At 45.4% G+C, this 18,593-nt stretch overlaps 1 protein-coding gene across 4 annotated transcripts in view; it reads left to right on the forward strand.

Annotated features, from left to right (window-relative positions):
- Positions 1 to 18,275, forward strand: part of LOC308499968 (unconventional myosin-X) — an 86,615-nt gene extending 68,340 nt beyond the window's left edge. For all 4 annotated transcript variants that reach the window (XM_081053987.1, XM_081053989.1, XM_081053990.1 and 1 more), the window contains 13 exons: positions 1,338 to 1,431; positions 2,168 to 2,223; positions 4,345 to 4,487; positions 4,756 to 4,950; positions 6,207 to 6,364; positions 8,503 to 8,626; positions 9,176 to 9,473; positions 10,474 to 10,681; positions 11,516 to 11,652; positions 12,540 to 12,660; positions 13,054 to 13,506; positions 15,210 to 15,401; positions 16,834 to 18,275. In XM_081053987.1, coding sequence (XP_080910113.1) covers positions 1,338 to 1,431; positions 2,168 to 2,223; positions 4,345 to 4,487; positions 4,756 to 4,950; positions 6,207 to 6,364; positions 8,503 to 8,626; positions 9,176 to 9,473; positions 10,474 to 10,681; positions 11,516 to 11,652; positions 12,540 to 12,660; positions 13,054 to 13,506; positions 15,210 to 15,401; positions 16,834 to 16,935 — 2,281 coding nt within the window. In that variant the 3' untranslated portion in view covers positions 16,936 to 18,275. The remainder of the gene's footprint in view (positions 1 to 1,337; positions 1,432 to 2,167; positions 2,224 to 4,344; positions 4,488 to 4,755; positions 4,951 to 6,206; positions 6,365 to 8,502; positions 8,627 to 9,175; positions 9,474 to 10,473; positions 10,682 to 11,515; positions 11,653 to 12,539; positions 12,661 to 13,053; positions 13,507 to 15,209; positions 15,402 to 16,833) is intronic.
- The last annotated feature ends 318 nt before the right edge of the window (positions 18,276 to 18,593 follow it).

The following is an 18,593-nucleotide window of genomic DNA, read 5'->3' on the forward strand; positions in this document are numbered from 1 at the left end:
TATAGCATTTGGAATATTTTAGGCAAGGACTTTTTCCCCTGACCAGTGGAATACGTTTTTAAAATTTCCTTTTCAGATTCCAAGTTATTCTTAATTCAGGAGGAAACAAATGTAAATTTAAGGGTGTCACCTGTACAGCAAATTTCATTTCTCTGTGTGTGTGATCGCCTGGGGCCTACATCTTGAATGGATACATTTTTCATTGTTTTATGGGAAGCTCCAAACTAGCCCAAACTAAGCAACGATTGAAGTCTTGCCTTTGGGTTAACCAGAACTGGTGAAGCTAGTTCATGTTAGAAGATCCCACTGGTCTCCCCTCAAGAGGCTATATGTTGCGTATTTAAAACTCTTGGTCACATTTTTGGCAGGAATCGCAGGAGATAGATTTTAGTGCTTTGCTATAAATAACTTACGTGACTTAACTTGTATCAATAGGCATTGCTTTTTCATTTAAATGTCTCATTGTGTACCTGCCAAGTACTTTCTCCTCTGCCTTACTTAGTAGGAGTGTGTGTATGTGTCTTATTAGCCGTCTACAGGGGAAGCATGTCCTAGTGTCTCTCTCACCTTTGGTACCTCTCACATTGTGTAGCTGCTAATAAATGTTGGCTGGCTGGACGGACAGACGGATGTTCACAGTCGTTCCTACTAAAGTTTCTAGCTACATCATGACGTTTGTTCCACTTGACTTTTCTGGGGTTGACATGTTTTCCTTTGTTACCTGAGTCTGACAGAAGTGAGAAAACTCTTTCAAAATGAAGTTAGAAGAGTTCTCTTGACAAAGTACTTTTCCACTTTCCTACTTCAAGCAGCTGTTTTCTATTTCCAGCTTGCCTGTGGTTTTATTCACTTTAGTAGAAATCCAATCGGGGATGAGTAGGGAAAACAGACATCAAGTGGCCATTCTGAGGTGGTATTCTTACATCATTGGCCTTCTTACCTTGGAATCAAAACGGAAAAGGCACTTGAACGTTCCCTAGGCTGGGAATAATACCTTTGATATAAGGATCCTTCATGTAGGTAGAACTGAGGATTTCATTTTCGCTGTCAATTTCTCAAGGAACTCATTTTCATTGTTAGATGTCTGTAGTGATACCTGGAGGTCAAGGTCTTCCCAGTGACCTCAAATTGCAACAGATGGTAGGTAAAGGTACTTTGGCTGTTTATTGTAACTTGGCTCCCCAGTAGTAGGAAACCCACCTTTAACCCTAAGAGGTAGGCAAGTTAAAAAGCCAAGTTGCTCAGAGAAAGTGTCATTTTCTATGTGAGAAGGGACCCACTGTTTTGCACATCCAGAGGTTCGTCATTTGTTGAAAGTTGCTTTCTCCTTCCCACAGCCAGTGGTTCAGCGTGCTGAGTCAGGTCCACGCATCCACAGACCAGGAGATCCGGGAGATGCACGATGAGCAGGCAAACCCGCAAAATGCTGTGGTATGTGAGCATGGAGGGGGGCGTCGTCCTGGGAGGCCAGGCAGCTGGGGATTTCTAGACAGTTCTTTTTTTCTTTAAGTAAAAGTATAATAAAGAGAAAAACAGGACTATTTCAGTTAAAAGTCGTGCAGTAAAATGGAATCAGTTATAGAAGATTATAAAGAGTAACACATTCCCATTTTCCCACCTCAAACCCTTAAAAGAACAAAAACAAAATCCCATTTTTATGAAATCGTGGGAGCGCCCTACACGTCTCTTCAAAGGACTGAGTGAATTCTAAATTGTATTATTGTGTTATTTCTGTCTTTTCTCAATCCCAGACACATGCACAGATAAAGTTTAAAGTTTAGAAATAAAGTTTATTTCCTCGTCAGAACTTAACGTCCAACAAAGTTTCTTGGCAGAATAAGTAGAAAATTTAATGACAGATCTTGGTGTAAATCAGAACATTTGTATTATTGAAAGAAGTTTGAAAACACTCTTCACTGAAGGTATTTTAAGAAAAAGAAAGATTAATGTACAATTTTTTTAAATGACTGAACAGTAGCCGTTGCCCTGTGTGTAGGCTGTCTACTCTCAACACAAAGGGGAACCTTTCTTAGAATATTATTTTGCAACGAACACAGAAAGGAACCTTTTTGTTTGCTTCTTTAGAGGGTCGCGATCTGGGAACAGTAAGAGAATGTGCACGGCATCGATGGTTCTCTCACTCGCTCTACTTTTTGCTCCATTCCAGGGCACTTTGGATGTGGGGCTGATTGATTCTGTGTGCGCCTCCGACAGCCCTGACAGGTGAGCTCAGATGTGACGGTTAACAAAAGCAGTTAGTTACCTGCACGTGCTCACAGCTCCCTCTGCGTCTGGGCCCCTTTCCTCTTCACTGGGCTGTGAAATGGTTCTATCTAGGCTGCGTGTTCCCAGCCGGTCAACCCTAGCTCTCCCCAGTCTTCGTTCTTGGTACCCAGTTTTACATCATTGGGAAGTCTTTCTTTTTGGAGTGCTGGAGGAGACAGTGGAAACCTAATTTAGACAATTAACAAACACACAGAAGACCTTCTTCATTTGGAAGTGGACAAACGCAGGATTCATACAGGAGAATACTGTTTCGGAAAATGGTATTCCAGCAAGGGTGTAGTACCCCTTTCTAAACTTAATAATGAATTCAAAAAAGAATTTGATGGCAATTTATATGTAGAGTATTCATAAATTAAACTGCAGACGTTTTCCTTGGCATGTCTACCTTATCTGTGCCCTTAAGATAGAATTCTCTGGGTTTTGTTTTTTCGTTTGTTTGTTTTTTAAAGATTTTATTGGGAAAGGGGAACAGGACTTTATTGGGGAACAGGGTGTACTTCCAGAATTTTTTTCCAAGTCAAGTTGTTGTCCTTTCAGTCTTAGTTGTGGAGGGCGCAACTCAGCTCCAGGTCCAGTTGCCGTTGCTAGTTGCAGGGGGCCCAGCCCACCATCCCCTGTGGGAGTCAAACCGGCAACCTTGTGGTTTAGAGGACATGCTCCAACCAACTGAGCCATCGGGAGCTCAGCGGCAGCTCAGCTCAAGGTGCCGTGTTCAATTTTAGTTGCAGGGGGCGCTGCCCACCATCCCTTGCGGGAGTCGAGGAATCGAACCGGCAACCTTGTGGTTGAGAGCCCACTGGCCCATGTGGGAATCGAACAGGCAGCCTTCGGAGTTAGGAGCACGAAGCTCTAACCGCCTGAGCCACCAGGCCGGCCCTGGGTTTTGTTTTTTGAAGGCACATCTTCTTCCAAGATGATCTTCGGACTTCTTGTACCCAGTGACTGACCTTTGTCTTTTCATCTCTGTTTTTCTTTGCTGCTTGTGAATTCTGAGTAAGAATCAAATTGGCTCCTGCTTTTAGTAACTGCTTTAGCAAATGACTAGGAATGTATTCAAAGGGACAGCAACCCCCTGCAGCTCAGGAACCTGGAACACGTGTGTGTTACATCAGTAATCAAAGCCCAGATGTTTGTTCTGACAGCCGGTCAGGTTCCTACCTCATCTCTGGCTGTTGTCTCCTAAGTCCCTACTCTCCAGCCCGCTGGGCATGTGATGACCCATGCTTCAAACTTCCCATCCCTGCCCAGGCTTTCCCTCTTCCTCAAGTGCCCACCTTTTCTCGCTTCCCAACGATAGTAACATCTTGCTTTTATTTCTAAGGACCCCCTACCTGTCTTTCCCTGTCTATTGCAGTCTGGTTAATCTTCCTTTTCCTTGGAACACTTAACTACAATGAACATTCGAAATCTTGCAAGAAATGGTTCACAGTCACTTGTTTAAGTGGTTAGGTAGAAGAATTAGTATGAGTAAGGGCCTGTGAGAAACTGAGGGCATTACCAGACACAAGAAGACGATGAGGGGAAAAGTAAATTTCCATGATTGTGTTATGGGAAATGGACCCTTGTTAGACTGTGTTGAAAACATGGGCCCAGGTGGCTTTTTGTACCGGGCATAATCAAGTGTATAAGATATTCCACTTACAGCTGTTTACTGATCATCTTCTATTACCGGTGTCTGACATTTCATTACCGACCCACAGAAATATTATCCAAGGCAGTACCCAGAGGCAGAAAGAAATTGACTTTGGAACGGCATCCAAACAGAATTTTCCTCCCCGGTCACCTTATTTAGCCTTCCCGGAACCGAGTTTCATCTGGAAAGTTTTGCGTGAAGAAATGTTTCCCCTTCAGAATGTGTCGCTCCAAGTTTAAAGGTTAATGATGCATAAAATCCTGCAGAAATGAGCAAGGTTTCCCTTACTGTGAAATACAAATAGCACTGCCGTTTTTATCCCCATGACCCATACTCCCGGACAAATGCATCCGGCTTGGTTCAAACAGAGGTGATGCTGACAGTAGAGCTAAGAGGCTTTGCTTCCTTCTCGCCCTGTCGCTCAGGCCCAATTCATTTGTGATCATCACGGCCAACCGGGTGCTGCATTGTAACGCTGACACGCCGGAGGAAATGCACCACTGGATAACGCTGCTGCAGAGATCCAAGGGGGACACCAGGGTGGAGGGCCAGGAATTCATCGTGAGAGGTGACTGCCACGGATGCTTTTCTTTGTTCATGGAATCCTGTTCTCATTTGCGTAGATACCTGCAGCATTTCCCTTTTGAGCAGCTTTTCCAAGTAATGTGGACCCTCGAAGTTGCTAAAAATATTAAATAGGAAATGATTGTCATGGTCATGTCTAGCAAATCAGTAGGAATACGAGCCATGTATAATAAGCATTGTGCAAATTGATACCTGGTGTTGGGTGTTTCTTTGCCTCCTTTGCAGTTCACACTTTTCGTCTTTCTCTCCAGGGTGGTTGCACAAAGAAGTCCAGAATAGCCCCAAGATGTCTTCCCTGAAACTGAAAAAGCGGTGGTTTGTGCTAACCCACAATTCTTTGGATTACTACAAGAGCTCGGAGAAGAATGCTCTGAAATTGGGCACCTTGGTTCTCAACAGCCTCTGCTCGGTTGTCCCTCCGGACGAGAAGATTTTCAAAGAGACAGGTAACCAGGGCGGTGTGCTCGGGACTAGCTGTGCCTGAAACGTGGCGCATCAAACCAGAAGAGTTGTTTTGGGTTTGCTCAGAACATAGGAATGAGATCCTTGCCTAGATTCCTGCACTTTTTTCCTCAAGAAGCAGCTCTTTTTCTGGTTGATGTATCTTCTGAGGCTGTCTGTGGTTAGCTCTCTGAGCACTTAGGATTTAAACCACAGTGAAGAGGGCTGGCTTTATTGAGTTGCAGAAAGAGTCTTCTAAGGACAATAAAATGTAAACAGACGAAGATTGTCCTATAGGAAGCTTTATTTTTGTATGCTTGTGTTTTGTCTCCTTTATCACCACCATGAGAGCCATAATGCAACCTAAGAGAGAAATCCTGTCAATGAGCAGAACTTAGTAAAATAAAAATAAAAAGCTCAAGTGTATAAAAATGTAAGCTCAAGTGTTTTTTTGTTTTCTGTTTTTTCTTTTTTTTTCTTTTCACCATTATAAAAATGTTTCCAGGTGATTTATTTTCACTTCTTTCTGTTGCTAGTTTTGATTTTGTGCTTTTTTTAATGTAGCTGCTTCATTCAAAAAATATTTGTGTGTTTTTAATATTGTCACTCCATTCCAAATTACATCTTTTTTTGAACACATAGACTTCTGGATTAGCTAAGTTTGTTTCCTTTTTAAGGGAGAGTCTAAGAAAGGAACGGGGGCTGTAGAAGAGGGTAAACGGGGTCTAGCATATGGTGATGAAAGGAGAACTGACTCTGGGTGGTGAGCACACAATGTGATATATAGGTGATATATTACAGAATTGTACACCTGAAATCTATGTAATTTTGCTAAGTTGTATTGGGGTTCATTGTCACCCCAATAAACTTTAATTTTAAAAAAAGAAAGGAACAGGAGAAACAGGAAGGGAGAAGGAGAGTCAGAAATCTGCCGGAAGTTTTCACTCTTGTTCCAGAACCTTGAAAGGAACTTTAGTTTTTCTTCCAGAGTAAATGTTACAATGTATACATTTAATTCTGGGTTTATTCTTTTACGTTTGTCTACCTCAACTGGAATCTGTTCGTGTCTTGAATGCCTCCCAGCGCAGGGTGGGGCACATGTATGGATTCAGCAAGTATTTATTGAGCTAAATAACTGTTAAAGGGGCTGTGGTGCGGATGCCATAGGCTTCTGAAGGTGCTGGCTTTCTGGGACTCCCGTGCAAGAATGTCACCTTGGTCACACGTTAACACTGATGCGTGTGCGATGCTGCTGTTGCAGGCTACTGGAACGTCACCGTGTACGGACGGAAGCACTGCTATCGGCTGTACACCAAGCTGCTCAACGAGGCCACCAGGTGGTCCAGCGCCATTCAAAATGTGACTGACACCAAGGCCCCGATCGACACCCCCACCCAGCAGCTGATTCAAGACATTAAGGTGAGGTGGATCCGAGCTCATCAGGGTGGTTCCCAGTAGCTCACAGACTCTCACCCTTGGAACATCAAGACAGCAGCATTAGTCAAGCTCCGTTTTTAGTCTGCAATCAAAACTAACTCTTGGGTTAATGTTGTGTTTGCCTCTCCAGGCCTTGAGGAATCTGAATACAAGATTTCAAGTGCAATGTTACACTAAAAATATTTGGTCTCTAGGGAGGTGTTGGATGTTGTTGCTGAGGCAGACCCGGTTGTTGGGCTTTGTAGACAGAGGAACGATGGTCTGTGGTGTGGAGTTAGGGTTCCCATCACAGGGACGTGGCGTGACCTGTGACTATACAGTTCCTAGACCACACAAGTAGATGCACCAAAAGCTCGGATTGGTCTAGAAAACTTGGAATCTGTATCACATGCCTCCAGACTCCCAGAAGCTCTCCCAAGTTTCTGGACCAACACTGACAGTGTTAAATTGAAACCTGCTGTTTGCAAAATGTGTTGCTCAGTAAGTGTGTGTTGAATGAGTGAACGCACAATTAAATGCACGAGGATTGCTGCACTTATTTTCTGGGAATGGAAACAGAGACGTGGAATGTTCTGGTTGTCTTGCTCACCTAGCTGGTCAGTCCCAGATGCAGGACCAGGTCTGGGATTTATTATCCCAGGTAGATGTCCAATACAAAGGGAAGAGCTGGAGCTGTGACAGCAAAGCTGCCAGAATGATGGTGAGACACACGGGTACTCACTGATGGACGTCAAAGGAAATTAGCTAATTGGGTCCAGGAAGCCAACTCTGCCTTTGCAAGGGTGGAAGAGGGTCTTGTGTGTCAGTGGCGTGTAATTTCCCTCCCAATTCAAATTGGTCTCTTGATGCCAAAGTGATATATTTTTCAGGTATTTGGAGCTAAATTCCACTGAGTCAGTTACTCTCTAAGTCTCTGCAAAGCTTTCCATGGAACCCAAGATGCTGATACTAATAATTTTATTTCTAGCCTCAAAAATACATTTTTTTGAAGTTTTCTTTTGAGAAAGGAGTGAAAATACCCATCAGCTAAACTTTCTCTTCAAAACCATGTCTATTTTTGAATCCTCTAATTAATTTGAAATAAGATATCAAAGGAGTAGTAGAATTTTCCAAATATGAAACAGTGCTTTTTAAGAAACTAGAGAAGTTGTCCTCAGTGAGGCCTTACAAAATTTTTTAAGTAATTAAAAAAGTTTTTTTCTGGCTTTCAATCTGGTACTATTGAAAATGTTTCATAGAGGGAATGAAATTGCCAGGGTAGAATGATTCATCGCCTCTCCCCCAACTTTTCTGTTTATTTAAAGTTCTAAATTTAAAGTAACTTTGGCTTTTTGTTTGCATCCCAATTTAACAGTTTAGGAGCATAAATACTTGATGAATTTCTCTGAGAGGATCTTTTAAATTTCAGGAGTGAAGGAGATGGCAGAGAATGGAAGGGGACAGGCTCACTAATAACATACTAACATTTGTAGTTTTCAGGTACAGACAGAATACAAAAGGCCAATTAAAGGATTAGCAAAATGCATTTTTGAATGAATTATAGATAAAGGTACAAGGTTCGGCTAACTGATTGATGGCTAGATAATTAGCAAGAGAACATTGAAATCATTTCTTTAAGTAAATGTAATTTCAGGGAGAAAAGTTTTAAATAACATGGGGAAATAATACGCACATGAAATGCAGAGAATGAGGGCGGCCGGATGGCTCAGTTGGTTAGAACACAAGCTCTGAACAACAGAATTGCCGGTTCAATTCCCACGTGGGCCAGTGAGCTGCGCCCTCCACAACTAGACTGAAGGACAACGACTTGGTGTCGATGGGCCCTGGAGAAACACACTGTTCCCCAATATTCCCTAATTTAAAACAAAAAAAAAAAATTGCCAAAAAAAAAAAAAAAACACAGAGAATGTTCTAAGAATAACTTGTACTTGCGATTTGTCTTTAGATGCAGATTGTGGGTTTCCTCGTGCTGGAAGTTATGAATACAGAATTCCCACTCCCATCTGGGCTTGCGGATGTTTTAGACTTTTGAAAACTAGTCACGCGTCGGAGAATACAGTGCATATGTGTTTTTCATGCTTCATCTGCTGGCTTTCTTGAATGGCTCCTTTCTTTTCTAGGAGAACTGCCTGAACTCGGACGTGGTGGAGCAGATTTACAAGCGGAACCCCATCCTTCGCCACACCCACCACCCCCTCCACTCCCCGCTTCTGCCCCTGCCGTACGGAGACATAAACCTCAACTGTAAGCCCGGAATTCTCATGACACTGTGGCTTTGTTTTCTTCCCTGTGTGTTCTTTAGCTCTAGTATAATGGCATTTGTCTTAAACACTCTCTTAGTCATTATGGGGTATGGGGGGTAAATTATACTCAGATTCGTGACTAAAGCAGGGATTTCAAAATTTGGTTGTAGTGAGGTGAGGATTATTGTACTAAAAGGAAAAAGTGTCAAAGGGAGTCAGAAATGCCAGCACACCCATGCACTCAAGGTAGCCTTCCTATCCTAGAGAACCAGATCCTGAACAGTCTTGGATTCCAACTATGGAACCCATTTGGCAGCAGACTGGCTTTTTAGTAAGCGTTTTGTACAGTAAAATAGTTCAGTCACGTAACAACAGAACAGTGTAACGTGCACACCTGTGTTTTGACAGCTTTGTCCAGCTGATTCCCAGGTGCAGGGCCCTGCGTCCCGATGTTGTCCAGTCTATGCCCGCTCCCTCCTCGGGTCTGCTGCTCAGAGGGTACCTTCCCCGAGCTGCGCGTGTGACTTCCGTGTTGCTCTTGCTTTTCCAGTGCTCAAGGACAAAGGCTACACCACCCTCCAGGATGAAGCCATCAAGATCTTCAATTCCCTGCAGCAACTGGAATCCATGTCCGACCCCATTCCCATAATCCAGGGCATCCTGCAGACCGGGCATGACCTCCGACCTCTGCGAGACGAGCTGTACTGCCAGCTCATCAAGCAGACCAACAAGGTGCCACATCCGGGCAGCGTGGGCAACCTGTACAGCTGGCAGATCCTGGCCTGCTTGAGCTGCACCTTCCTGCCGAGTCGCGGGATCCTCAAGTACCTCAAGTTCCACCTGAAAAGGTACAAGATGAGGATGGGTACCATATGAGCCCACTCACGTGTGCAATCTAAAACACAGACATGCCAGAGACAAACTCAGATACAAAGAGCAAACTGGTGCTCGCCAGAGGGGCAGGGGAGCTGGGGGTGAGGGGCAGGGGGAGAGGACTCAGAAGTATAAACGAGTTGTTCCACAGTAGTCACAGGAATGTGAAATACAGCATATGGAATATAATCAGTAATGTGGTGATAACTGTATGGTGTCAGGTGGCTACTAGACTCATCGGGGGTCACTTGGTGAGTTACAGAAATGTCTACTCCCTGTGCTGTACACCGGAAACTAATATGGTATCGAATCTTCAGTAATTGAAAAAAACGGTTTTAATTTTTCAAAAAGGAAAGGTACGAGATGGCCTGAGCGGTGGTGTTCGCACAGGTGGTGTGTTGGATTGTGGTTCAGATAAAGAGGTTCCTGATTGAAGGACGCCTAGTGTGGGCCGAGGATTTCCAGGTCCGACTCACTGGTCACGTGAGCGAGCTTGCAGAATGAGTAGACACCCTTTTTCTCTCTAGCCACAGAAGGCTGTTTCAGGGACCAGCTCACTTGTTTCAGTGTAGTGTCCTAAAGTGTGGTACATTGGATACATTTAATTACCACTACCTTACGCAAATAGGAAAAACCCCAAAGCTTAGAAATGTGTTTATTCTAGATCAAACAGGTGGAAATAATCTGATTCAGATTAACTGTGGAACAATTTTCATACGACAGTATGAGGCGTGACTCTCAAGTATAACAACACAGCCAAGCTGACCTGGCAGCAAAAGTCGCTCCCAGTCAAACGTTGGGTCTTTGGAGTGTTTTTGGTGTTTTAACTCAACCTGCGCAGGCTGAACTGGGCCCTGCTGGGACATGGCTGCTGCTTGTACCATGTACCACTAGGAGAGCCTGCCCACCTCATCGAAGCAGCCCAGCTCCCAGCCATCCTCAGTCTAACAATTAACGTTAGTGTTTGTCTCCTAGGATACGGGAACAGTTTCCAGGAACCGAGATGGAAAAATACGCCCTCTTCATTTATGAATCTCTTAAGAGGACCAAGTGCAGAGAGTTTGTGCCTTCCCGAGATGAAATAGAAGCTCTGATCCACAGGCAGGAAATGACGTCCATGGTGTACTGCCACGGCGGGGGCTCCTGCAAGATCACCATCACGTCCCACACCACCGCCGGGGAGGTGAGGGAGCGGCCGCGGTGTCACACGCTGTTTGATGCCCGCCTACCAATGTGCTTAAGTCAGCACAGTCGTGCACAATTAGATTGGTTCTCATGCCCAGTTATGAGTGGCACAATCTAGCTGCGTAATCAACACAGAAGCAGATGTAACCAGCAACCAGCCACATGTATAAAGAGCTAAAGATATGTATTAAAGATGAGTGGAAACACCAAACCAATTTATGCCAAAATATCTGAGGCATACTCCTACTAATCTGAGAAGCAGCAGAGTGTCTAGTAGAGATTGCCAACCCACTATGATCGGGGTTTATAACCCACTATGACCGGGGTTTACTATGTCACCTCTGCAACAAAGTATTTCTATTTGCCACACGGATATCTAGATGGTTGGGTCAGGTGAATACATTTTCTTTCTTCTTCAAATTTAAACTTTGTATCATAAAACCACTGGCCAAAAGTAGAGCAGTGAAACCCAAAAAGCTTCCCGTATAGATGAAGCATTGGTGGAAGTCACTGTGGTTGCCATCGTGAATTTATCAGGTAAAACTCAGGGCTCCAGTTTTCATGCAAGTTTCCCACTAGTAGGGATTTGCCAGGAAGCGGCCCAACATCTGCCCCAATACCCTGTGTTCTTTTTGGCAAGGAAGAGAGAAAACTGATTTCAGGAGAACGAGGGGGAAACAGCGCCGTTGAAATTCTGGGTGACGCCACACGACAGTTTTAGGAGGCTGCTTGACCCCCCTCGCGTTTGCTGGCAGCTCCCGCTGGGCTCAGACAGAGGCACGTGCTAGAACCACAGCTTTGGGAGCTGAAGCCCCTGCGGTGTGTGTTGCAGGTGGTGGAGAAGCTGGTCAGAGGCCTGGCTATGGAGGACAGCAGGAACATGTTCGCCTTGTTCGAGTCCAATGGACACGCCGACAAAGCCATCGAAAGCCGAACCATCGTAGCCGACGTGTTAGCCAAGTTTGAAAAGTAGGTTCCTTCTCCTGGGAGGGCCAGCAGATTAAATAAAAGGGAAGTAAGAGCAGGAGTTGAGGATTTGAACCTCCATTGTATTTTCCTCTTGAGTGTGCATTGGGATTCGTTTTATTTTACCTGCATTCAGCTTATTTAATGTTTCATCTCTCTCTGCTGGCTGTTTGTTTGTTGATTTGTTGGATTGCTTGATAAAGCCACAGTCACAAGTATGATTCAGTTTGTCATGGTTCCTTTACCTCTCAGTGCTCTGTTCCACCCATTACCTTGGGATTTCCTGATTCTTAGGTTTTCCCTTGTCCATTAGCTTTGAAACTGGGCTAGTAGATGCAAGTCAACTTAGAAGCTCTACAAACGGCATTTGATCTCTCTGGGCATTTGTTATTCGGGACTCTCGTACCCACCAAGTAGCACAAAAGACATTTCCCGCTCATTATAAGCACAGCCTCTGTAATACTCACGTCAGTGTTTATATATATCGTGGCAGTTTATTTGAGGGTTGGTAAAGGGAATTAAGAAACAGCCTTTGTTTCTTTTCTTTCTGTGGATTCAGCATACCGCTTAGCTAGTACTAACTAGACTGGGCTACTCGGAAAATACTCGTTAGCACAGTGTAATTGAAGACTGCCTGTTTGTGTTAAAGTGAGGCCAGGATGATAGGATGGTCCCCACCTCAGGTTAAGTAAAATTTGGGAGGAACTCCCATAAGCCTCGCTCTTGTTGTTTTCTCCCTCCATTCCCATCTCCAGCCACGCTTTTGTCTGAAGATGGACACAAGAATGTCTGCATCCTTAGAATAAACCAGACAAAGTCAACTCCCTATGAGTCACCTAAGGCCCATCTCTCGTTTCGCTTTCTGAGTCTCTCTTGACTTCTCTCTGTAGGCTGGCTGCTACCTCAGAGGTGGGTGACCTGCCCTGGAAATTCTACTTCAAACTTTACTGCTTCCTGGACACCGACAATGTGCCAAAAGACAGCGTGGAGTTCGCCTTTATGTTTGAACAGGTAAAAGGAGCTTTTAGAAGCCGATTCCTTAATCAGAGCAGGAGTGAAACCCATCAATACTCCTCGTAGTTTAATTGTCGGTCCTTAGAAATTATGAGTGGCCGTAGAATTCCCAGCATGGCTGCTTTCATTCATTTGTAGGATGAAACGTTTTATGTGAAATCCTGTGCCACGAACTGTTCTGATTGGACAGAGAGAGAGAGAATAAGGAATAAAATATACATGTTAGATGGTCTCAGTGCGAGGAAGAAATTCAGAGCAGCGAAGAGGGTGAAGGCACCATTTTTACGGGGTGACATTTGAGAGCAGTCCTGGTGGAGGAAGGGAGTGAACCAGGTGGGCATTCTGTAGCACAGCTGTCTGCATCTAAAGCTGTTGACCGCCTCCTCTTAGGCACATGAAGCCGTCATCCACGGCCACTACCCAGCCCCTGAAGAAAACCTCCAGGTTCTCGCAGCTCTGCGGCTCCAATACCTGCAGGGCGACTATGCCTTGCACGCGGCCGTCCCACCTCTCGAAGATGTTTACTCGCTGGAGAGACTCAAGGCCCGCATCAGCCAGTCAACCAAAAGCTTCACCCCGTGTGAGCGGCTGGAGAAGAGGCGGACGAGCTTCCTAGAGGGCACGCTGAGGCGGAGCTTCCGGACTGGCTCTGTGGTTCGGCAGAAGGCAGAGGAAGAGCAGATGCTGGACATGTGGGTCAAGGAAGAAGTCTCCTCCGCTCGAGCCAGTATCATTGAGAAGTGGAAGAAATTTCAGGGCATGAGCCAGGAGCAGGTCATGGCCAAGTACATGGGCTTGATCAAGGAGTGGCCTGGTTATGGGTCGACGCTCTTCGATGTGGAGGTGAGACGGGCGGGTGTACGATGCGGGCGGGCAGGCGACCGCTTCACCCCCGGGTAGCGTGGGAGAACGTAATCCGTGTGACCATGGCCAAGTTCATTCGGAGGGAGGACGGGATGGGACACGGCTCTCTTACCACTTTGTTAGAGCCCCCCCCAAATTTTACTCGTAACACCTACCCACCCACCAGAAGTTTTTTTGTTTTTTTCCACCTTTATAGGAAATGCTTTCATAATATTAGGAGTGAGTCGAAAATGAAGATGTCCGCTATTCTGAAAAAACTTCTACCCTTTCACACGCAGCAATAGAACCAATAACATGCTAGTAAAAACCTGCATTAAAATTTTTTATAACTACACAAAATTATGAACTTTGGATGTACAGTTTTGGATTTCACAGTTTTATTTTTTCCCCATGACTATTCGCAGAATTTCTGTTTCACAATTGGAACTTAGCCATTAGCATCAAGCCGGCATTGGTTCATCCTTTTTTTTTTTTTTTTCCCAGTAGACCATTCATTGAAAGAAAAGCCTGCTAATGGTCTAGGACTAGGCATGGCCACCTGCAGCTGGAGGGCCAAACCCTGCCTGCCTCCTGTTTTGTAAATAAGGTTTTATTGGTACAAAGAGGTGCTCAGTTCTTTACGTATTCTCTCTGGCTGCCTTTTTTTTTTTTTTTAAGGAGGTTGCAGCTCATAGTGGCCCGTGTAGGGATCGAACCAGCAACCTTGGTGTCATCAGCACCATGCTCTAACCAACTGAGCTAACTGCCACCGACTTCAAAGTGGCAGAGCTGAGTCACTGCGGCCAAGACCACGTGGCCCACAAAGCCTAAAATACTTACTGTCTGTCCCTTAACAGATCCACGTGCCAGCCCCAGATCTAGATGAGCTTCCATTTTTCTTACCACAATCATGAGCATGTTATCTGATGACCTTTAAATGAGGCCCTATAAAAATCTAAGTGCTGATTACGTTTTCCAAGATCCCTTCACGGCTTTCACTAGATGCTGCCTTTGGTTGCTCTGGCTGGTTGGTTGACTCAGTTACATTGGTGTGATGCTGTGTCCGGGCACCTCTAATGGACCCTCCGGTTTGTACTGGTTCAGATCAGCCCTAGGTTGCTGTCCTCTGCATCGGGGCTCTTACTTTCGTTCACTGATCCGCGCAGGAAAGTTTGTTATTAAACCGCGTCACTGCTGCTCCTTGTCAAGAGATGTGTTTTTCGGGAAGAGCCAAAACTGCTCAGCACAAAGGGATTTGGAGAATTTTCCTCTGTGATCGTAGATTTTGTATTTGAGGGATAATCATCAAACAAAGACCTGGAGGCAGAACTGGGGCTGGAAGAGCCGACCTGGCTCAGGACCTTTGCTAGGGGTCATTGTCACGTTCTTCGGCTGCGGCCGTCGCCATGTAACTATTACTGATTCAAATGATCCACACAGTGGTGATGTCCAGAGATGGAGAGTCAGAGGTGTGGGATTTACAGATTAGGTTTTATCAGATGCAGGGTTGGCTGACCAGTCAGAAATCAATTAAGACAGCCAAAGAGGTACCATTTCCCACATCGCAGTTCCCCAGCATAAACATGCATTGCACGTGTTCGGTATTGTGTGATGTGCTGGCCTCAGTGCCTGCCTTATGTTTTCTGGGTGTTGTGTTTCTAATAGCTTCACGATCTAACCATTATGCTGCCTCTTGTCCACAGTGCAAGGAAGGCGGCTTTCCCCAGGAACTCTGGTTGGGCGTCAGTGCAGATGCCGTCTCTGTCTACAAGCGTGGGGAGGGGAGACCGTTAGAAGTCTTCCAGTATGAACACATCCTCTCTTTTGGGGCACCCCTGGCAAACACATACAAGATTGTGGTTGATGAGAGGGAGCTGCTTTTTGAAACCAGCGAGGTAAGAGGCAAACCATTTGTGGCTTTGTCAACACAGAAAAATGACACCCCATTTCCTGAGGCCTTTGGCCCAGTAATTCTTTCTGAATACTTCGTGTGAATACGTAAGAAGGTACAGTACGGTGGTCCCTCCCCGAGCTGCAGGTTCCTCACAGGCCAAAATCTGATCATCCCGGATTTCTTCTGTATACCTTTGCAACAGAGAAATTTTGTTCCTTTGTATCAGGGGGTCTTACTCATGGAGAGAAGGAAGAGAAAGAGAAATGATATAAAGGTCTAAGAAAAAAATACATAGTTTGGTAATAAAGCCGTGTGAAGATGGGTAGACGATGATGGCAGTGAGACTCAGTTCTGCAGGGTCTGTGGAGGAGGAGCAGCCAAGGGATGGGACCACCCTGGGCTTGGCGCATTCTGGCTCACAAAATCACAAGAAATATGCCTCTAAAAATGTATGCTATCCGCCCCAAAGCTTAAAATGTAACGATCATGATATCCCAAGAAGCCTGTTGAGGTCTCTACATAGGGAGCTGCTAGCAAGCAGAGGTGGGAAAGGGAAATCCATCCACGCTGCCCTTTGGCCTATAAAGTACTGGAGAGGAGGGGCTGGGAGGCAGCGATCAGACCTCGGGTGGGTGCAGAGGTGGAGAGGCTGACTGGAGGTGTGCAGTGAGATGGAGAGAAGGGGCACCTCTGACTAGAGAGCCCCACGCACCAGGCTGCTGGGTTTGGTCGGCTCCAGTGGACAACAGGGAACTGCTCTGGGATCTTTGTGTGTGTGACCGAACGACAGCGCGTTTGCAAGCAGTGATGTGGGGTGGGATTGGTGGGGAAGGGAGAACAGGGAGATGGAAGCCGGTTATGTCTTAGCAGGGACCCAGCCGTGAGAAGGAGGGTACGGTGAGTGCATCCTCAGAAGGAGCTAACTCGAGATTGTAGCTGGCATGGAGCAGGACGGGGCATCTGCTCCTTTCTGCCCGTCCTGAGAGCCTCAGTTCTGTCTTTAGCTGCATCATAAGGAGTTGACTAGAACCATACGACCCAGTCTTTAAAAGCTGTGATTGTGGGCGCTGTCTTTCACCCTTATTTTAAGTGGGGAGAGTAATCCCAGGCTCAGTGATACCAACACACTTTCGTCTCATGGGGTGGGATTTTGTTTTTCAAGTTCCAAATCCACCAGTTTTACATCAAGCAAAATTGTCACTTTTGCATGCTCACCACTAGGCGGCGCCCACCACTTGGAAAAGCCGCACTTCCCCTTCTCCCTGACTAGCAGTCAGTAAAAGCAAGTAAACGTTTGGCTTCATGCAAAACTTGAGCCATGGGTTCGCACAGCAGGCCGGTGGCTTTTGCTCAGAGGGCTTCTGGTTGTTGGGCTGGACCTGCTGACCCAGTGCAGACCAGTAACCACCTGCTAATTCTGCTTCCCCGGGCAGGTGGTGGACGTGGCGAAGCTCATGAAAGCCTACATCAGCATGATTGTGAAGAAGCGCTACAGCACCTCCCGCTCCGTCAGCAGCCAGGGCAGCTCCAGGTGAAGACAGGAGTCCATGTGACATCAGTATCTGATTGCGCCCCACTGTGGCCTCAGCTGGCTCCTGCATGCCGAGCTCAGAGCAGCGCTGCCCAGGCTCTCTCTCTGGAAGCCTCCTGAAACGGAGGGGTCTCTGAGGGACTTTTCACCCTGTCCACTTCAGTGATCATGTTTTAAGCTGTCGACCTTAACCCAATTTCCAAAGCTTTACTACTCTTAGATGACACATGCCTTAAAAAAGAGAGAGGGGGAAAAAAGACCCCATGCTGCTGCCAAAGCAGCCAGAAGTGCCTTAACTTGTGGAACCAACACTAATGGACCTTAAATGTGCTACTGAAGGGAAATGCTTCCCCCTCCCCTCTGCTGGGGAGACTGACAAAGCTTGAGGGGAGTGGCATTGATCCATCAATCATGCACTAACTTCCCAGCCTGATTTCCCAGCTTCAGGGAAGGTGAGGGAGTGGGGAGAGGGGACGGTGTATTTTAGTGGGAGTGCTGCTGGCAGCCTTCCTCGTGGACACGTATTAACTTTTTTCTTTGTTTCATCTTTTACGTATGTGCTTGCCTGTGCATGCATGTGTTCCACAAATTCATCACTTTAATCATTGTTTCATGAGCATTAAAAGCAAAGGGAAAAGGATGTGCAATGGTGTAAACAGTCTGTCTGTATATTTTAATAGTTCAGAGTTATAGTCTCCAATTGTTACTTTATAAGGTGGTTTTATCAACAAACCGGAAGCCTGGATTTTTCTGTCTTTGCTGTATTTCGAAAGCCACGTTCTGACTCAGTTTTACACATAGCAGAGTCTGCATTCTGTGTCTGCTGTATTATAATAGATATGCAGCCTACAGATACCTGTATTTATAAACCACTCTTAAACAGCTCACGCCAGGGCTGTGTTTAGAACTACATGAAGTCATTCTGGAGTCTTTCGTTTCTAAAAGATTTAAGTTAAAGACTGTTTCTTTGAAGGTTAGCTTGTATCACTCTGGGTAGATGACAATATAACCATGTTGAGTATGGGCGAGAGAGGCTGCCGTCCGTGAGCAAATCTTTAAAGGACCCTGACATGAAATGCTGAGGCTTTAATAAAATGCACGAATTTTATGCCAAGTTTATAATGGTGGTCGGCAAAAGGGCACCTGTAAATAAATCAGCATTTATGACCGGAAGAAAAATGGATCTGGTCTTGGACTTTTATTTTTATATGGAAGAGATATAAAGACTTAGGCCAGCTAAGTCTGACCACAAAGGAGAAACAATTGCCTTATCCCTTACGGACAGCCATGTGGAATCATTGTTTGTTGGCTCAAAAAAGTCTGACAATAAAAGATATTAGTTAACATGCAGTGTATTTTCTTTATTGGGACAGCTCTAAATACCACATGGGATCTTCTTTGGGTTTTTGTTGGTTTTGGGTTTTAATTCTTTTGGCGTCGGGAAGCTACGCTATGTGTTTCGTGCACTTAATCACCAGCCCTAAAAACAGACATGTAAACATCTCAGCTGCTCTTGTAGACACAAAGCGTGACTCCAAGAAAGCCAAGAAGATAAAAGAGTTTAAAGAAATCACAGAAATCTGAAGACTTGAAATGTCTGTTTATGTCAAACAGTCTCCGTTTGCCTAGCCCCCAGATGTGCCTCCTGGTGAAATCATGACC

Source organism: Rhinolophus hipposideros (genome assembly GCF_964194185.1).
Source record: "Rhinolophus hipposideros genome assembly, chromosome: 7".
Lineage (NCBI taxonomy): Eukaryota > Metazoa > Chordata > Mammalia > Chiroptera > Rhinolophidae > Rhinolophus > Rhinolophus hipposideros.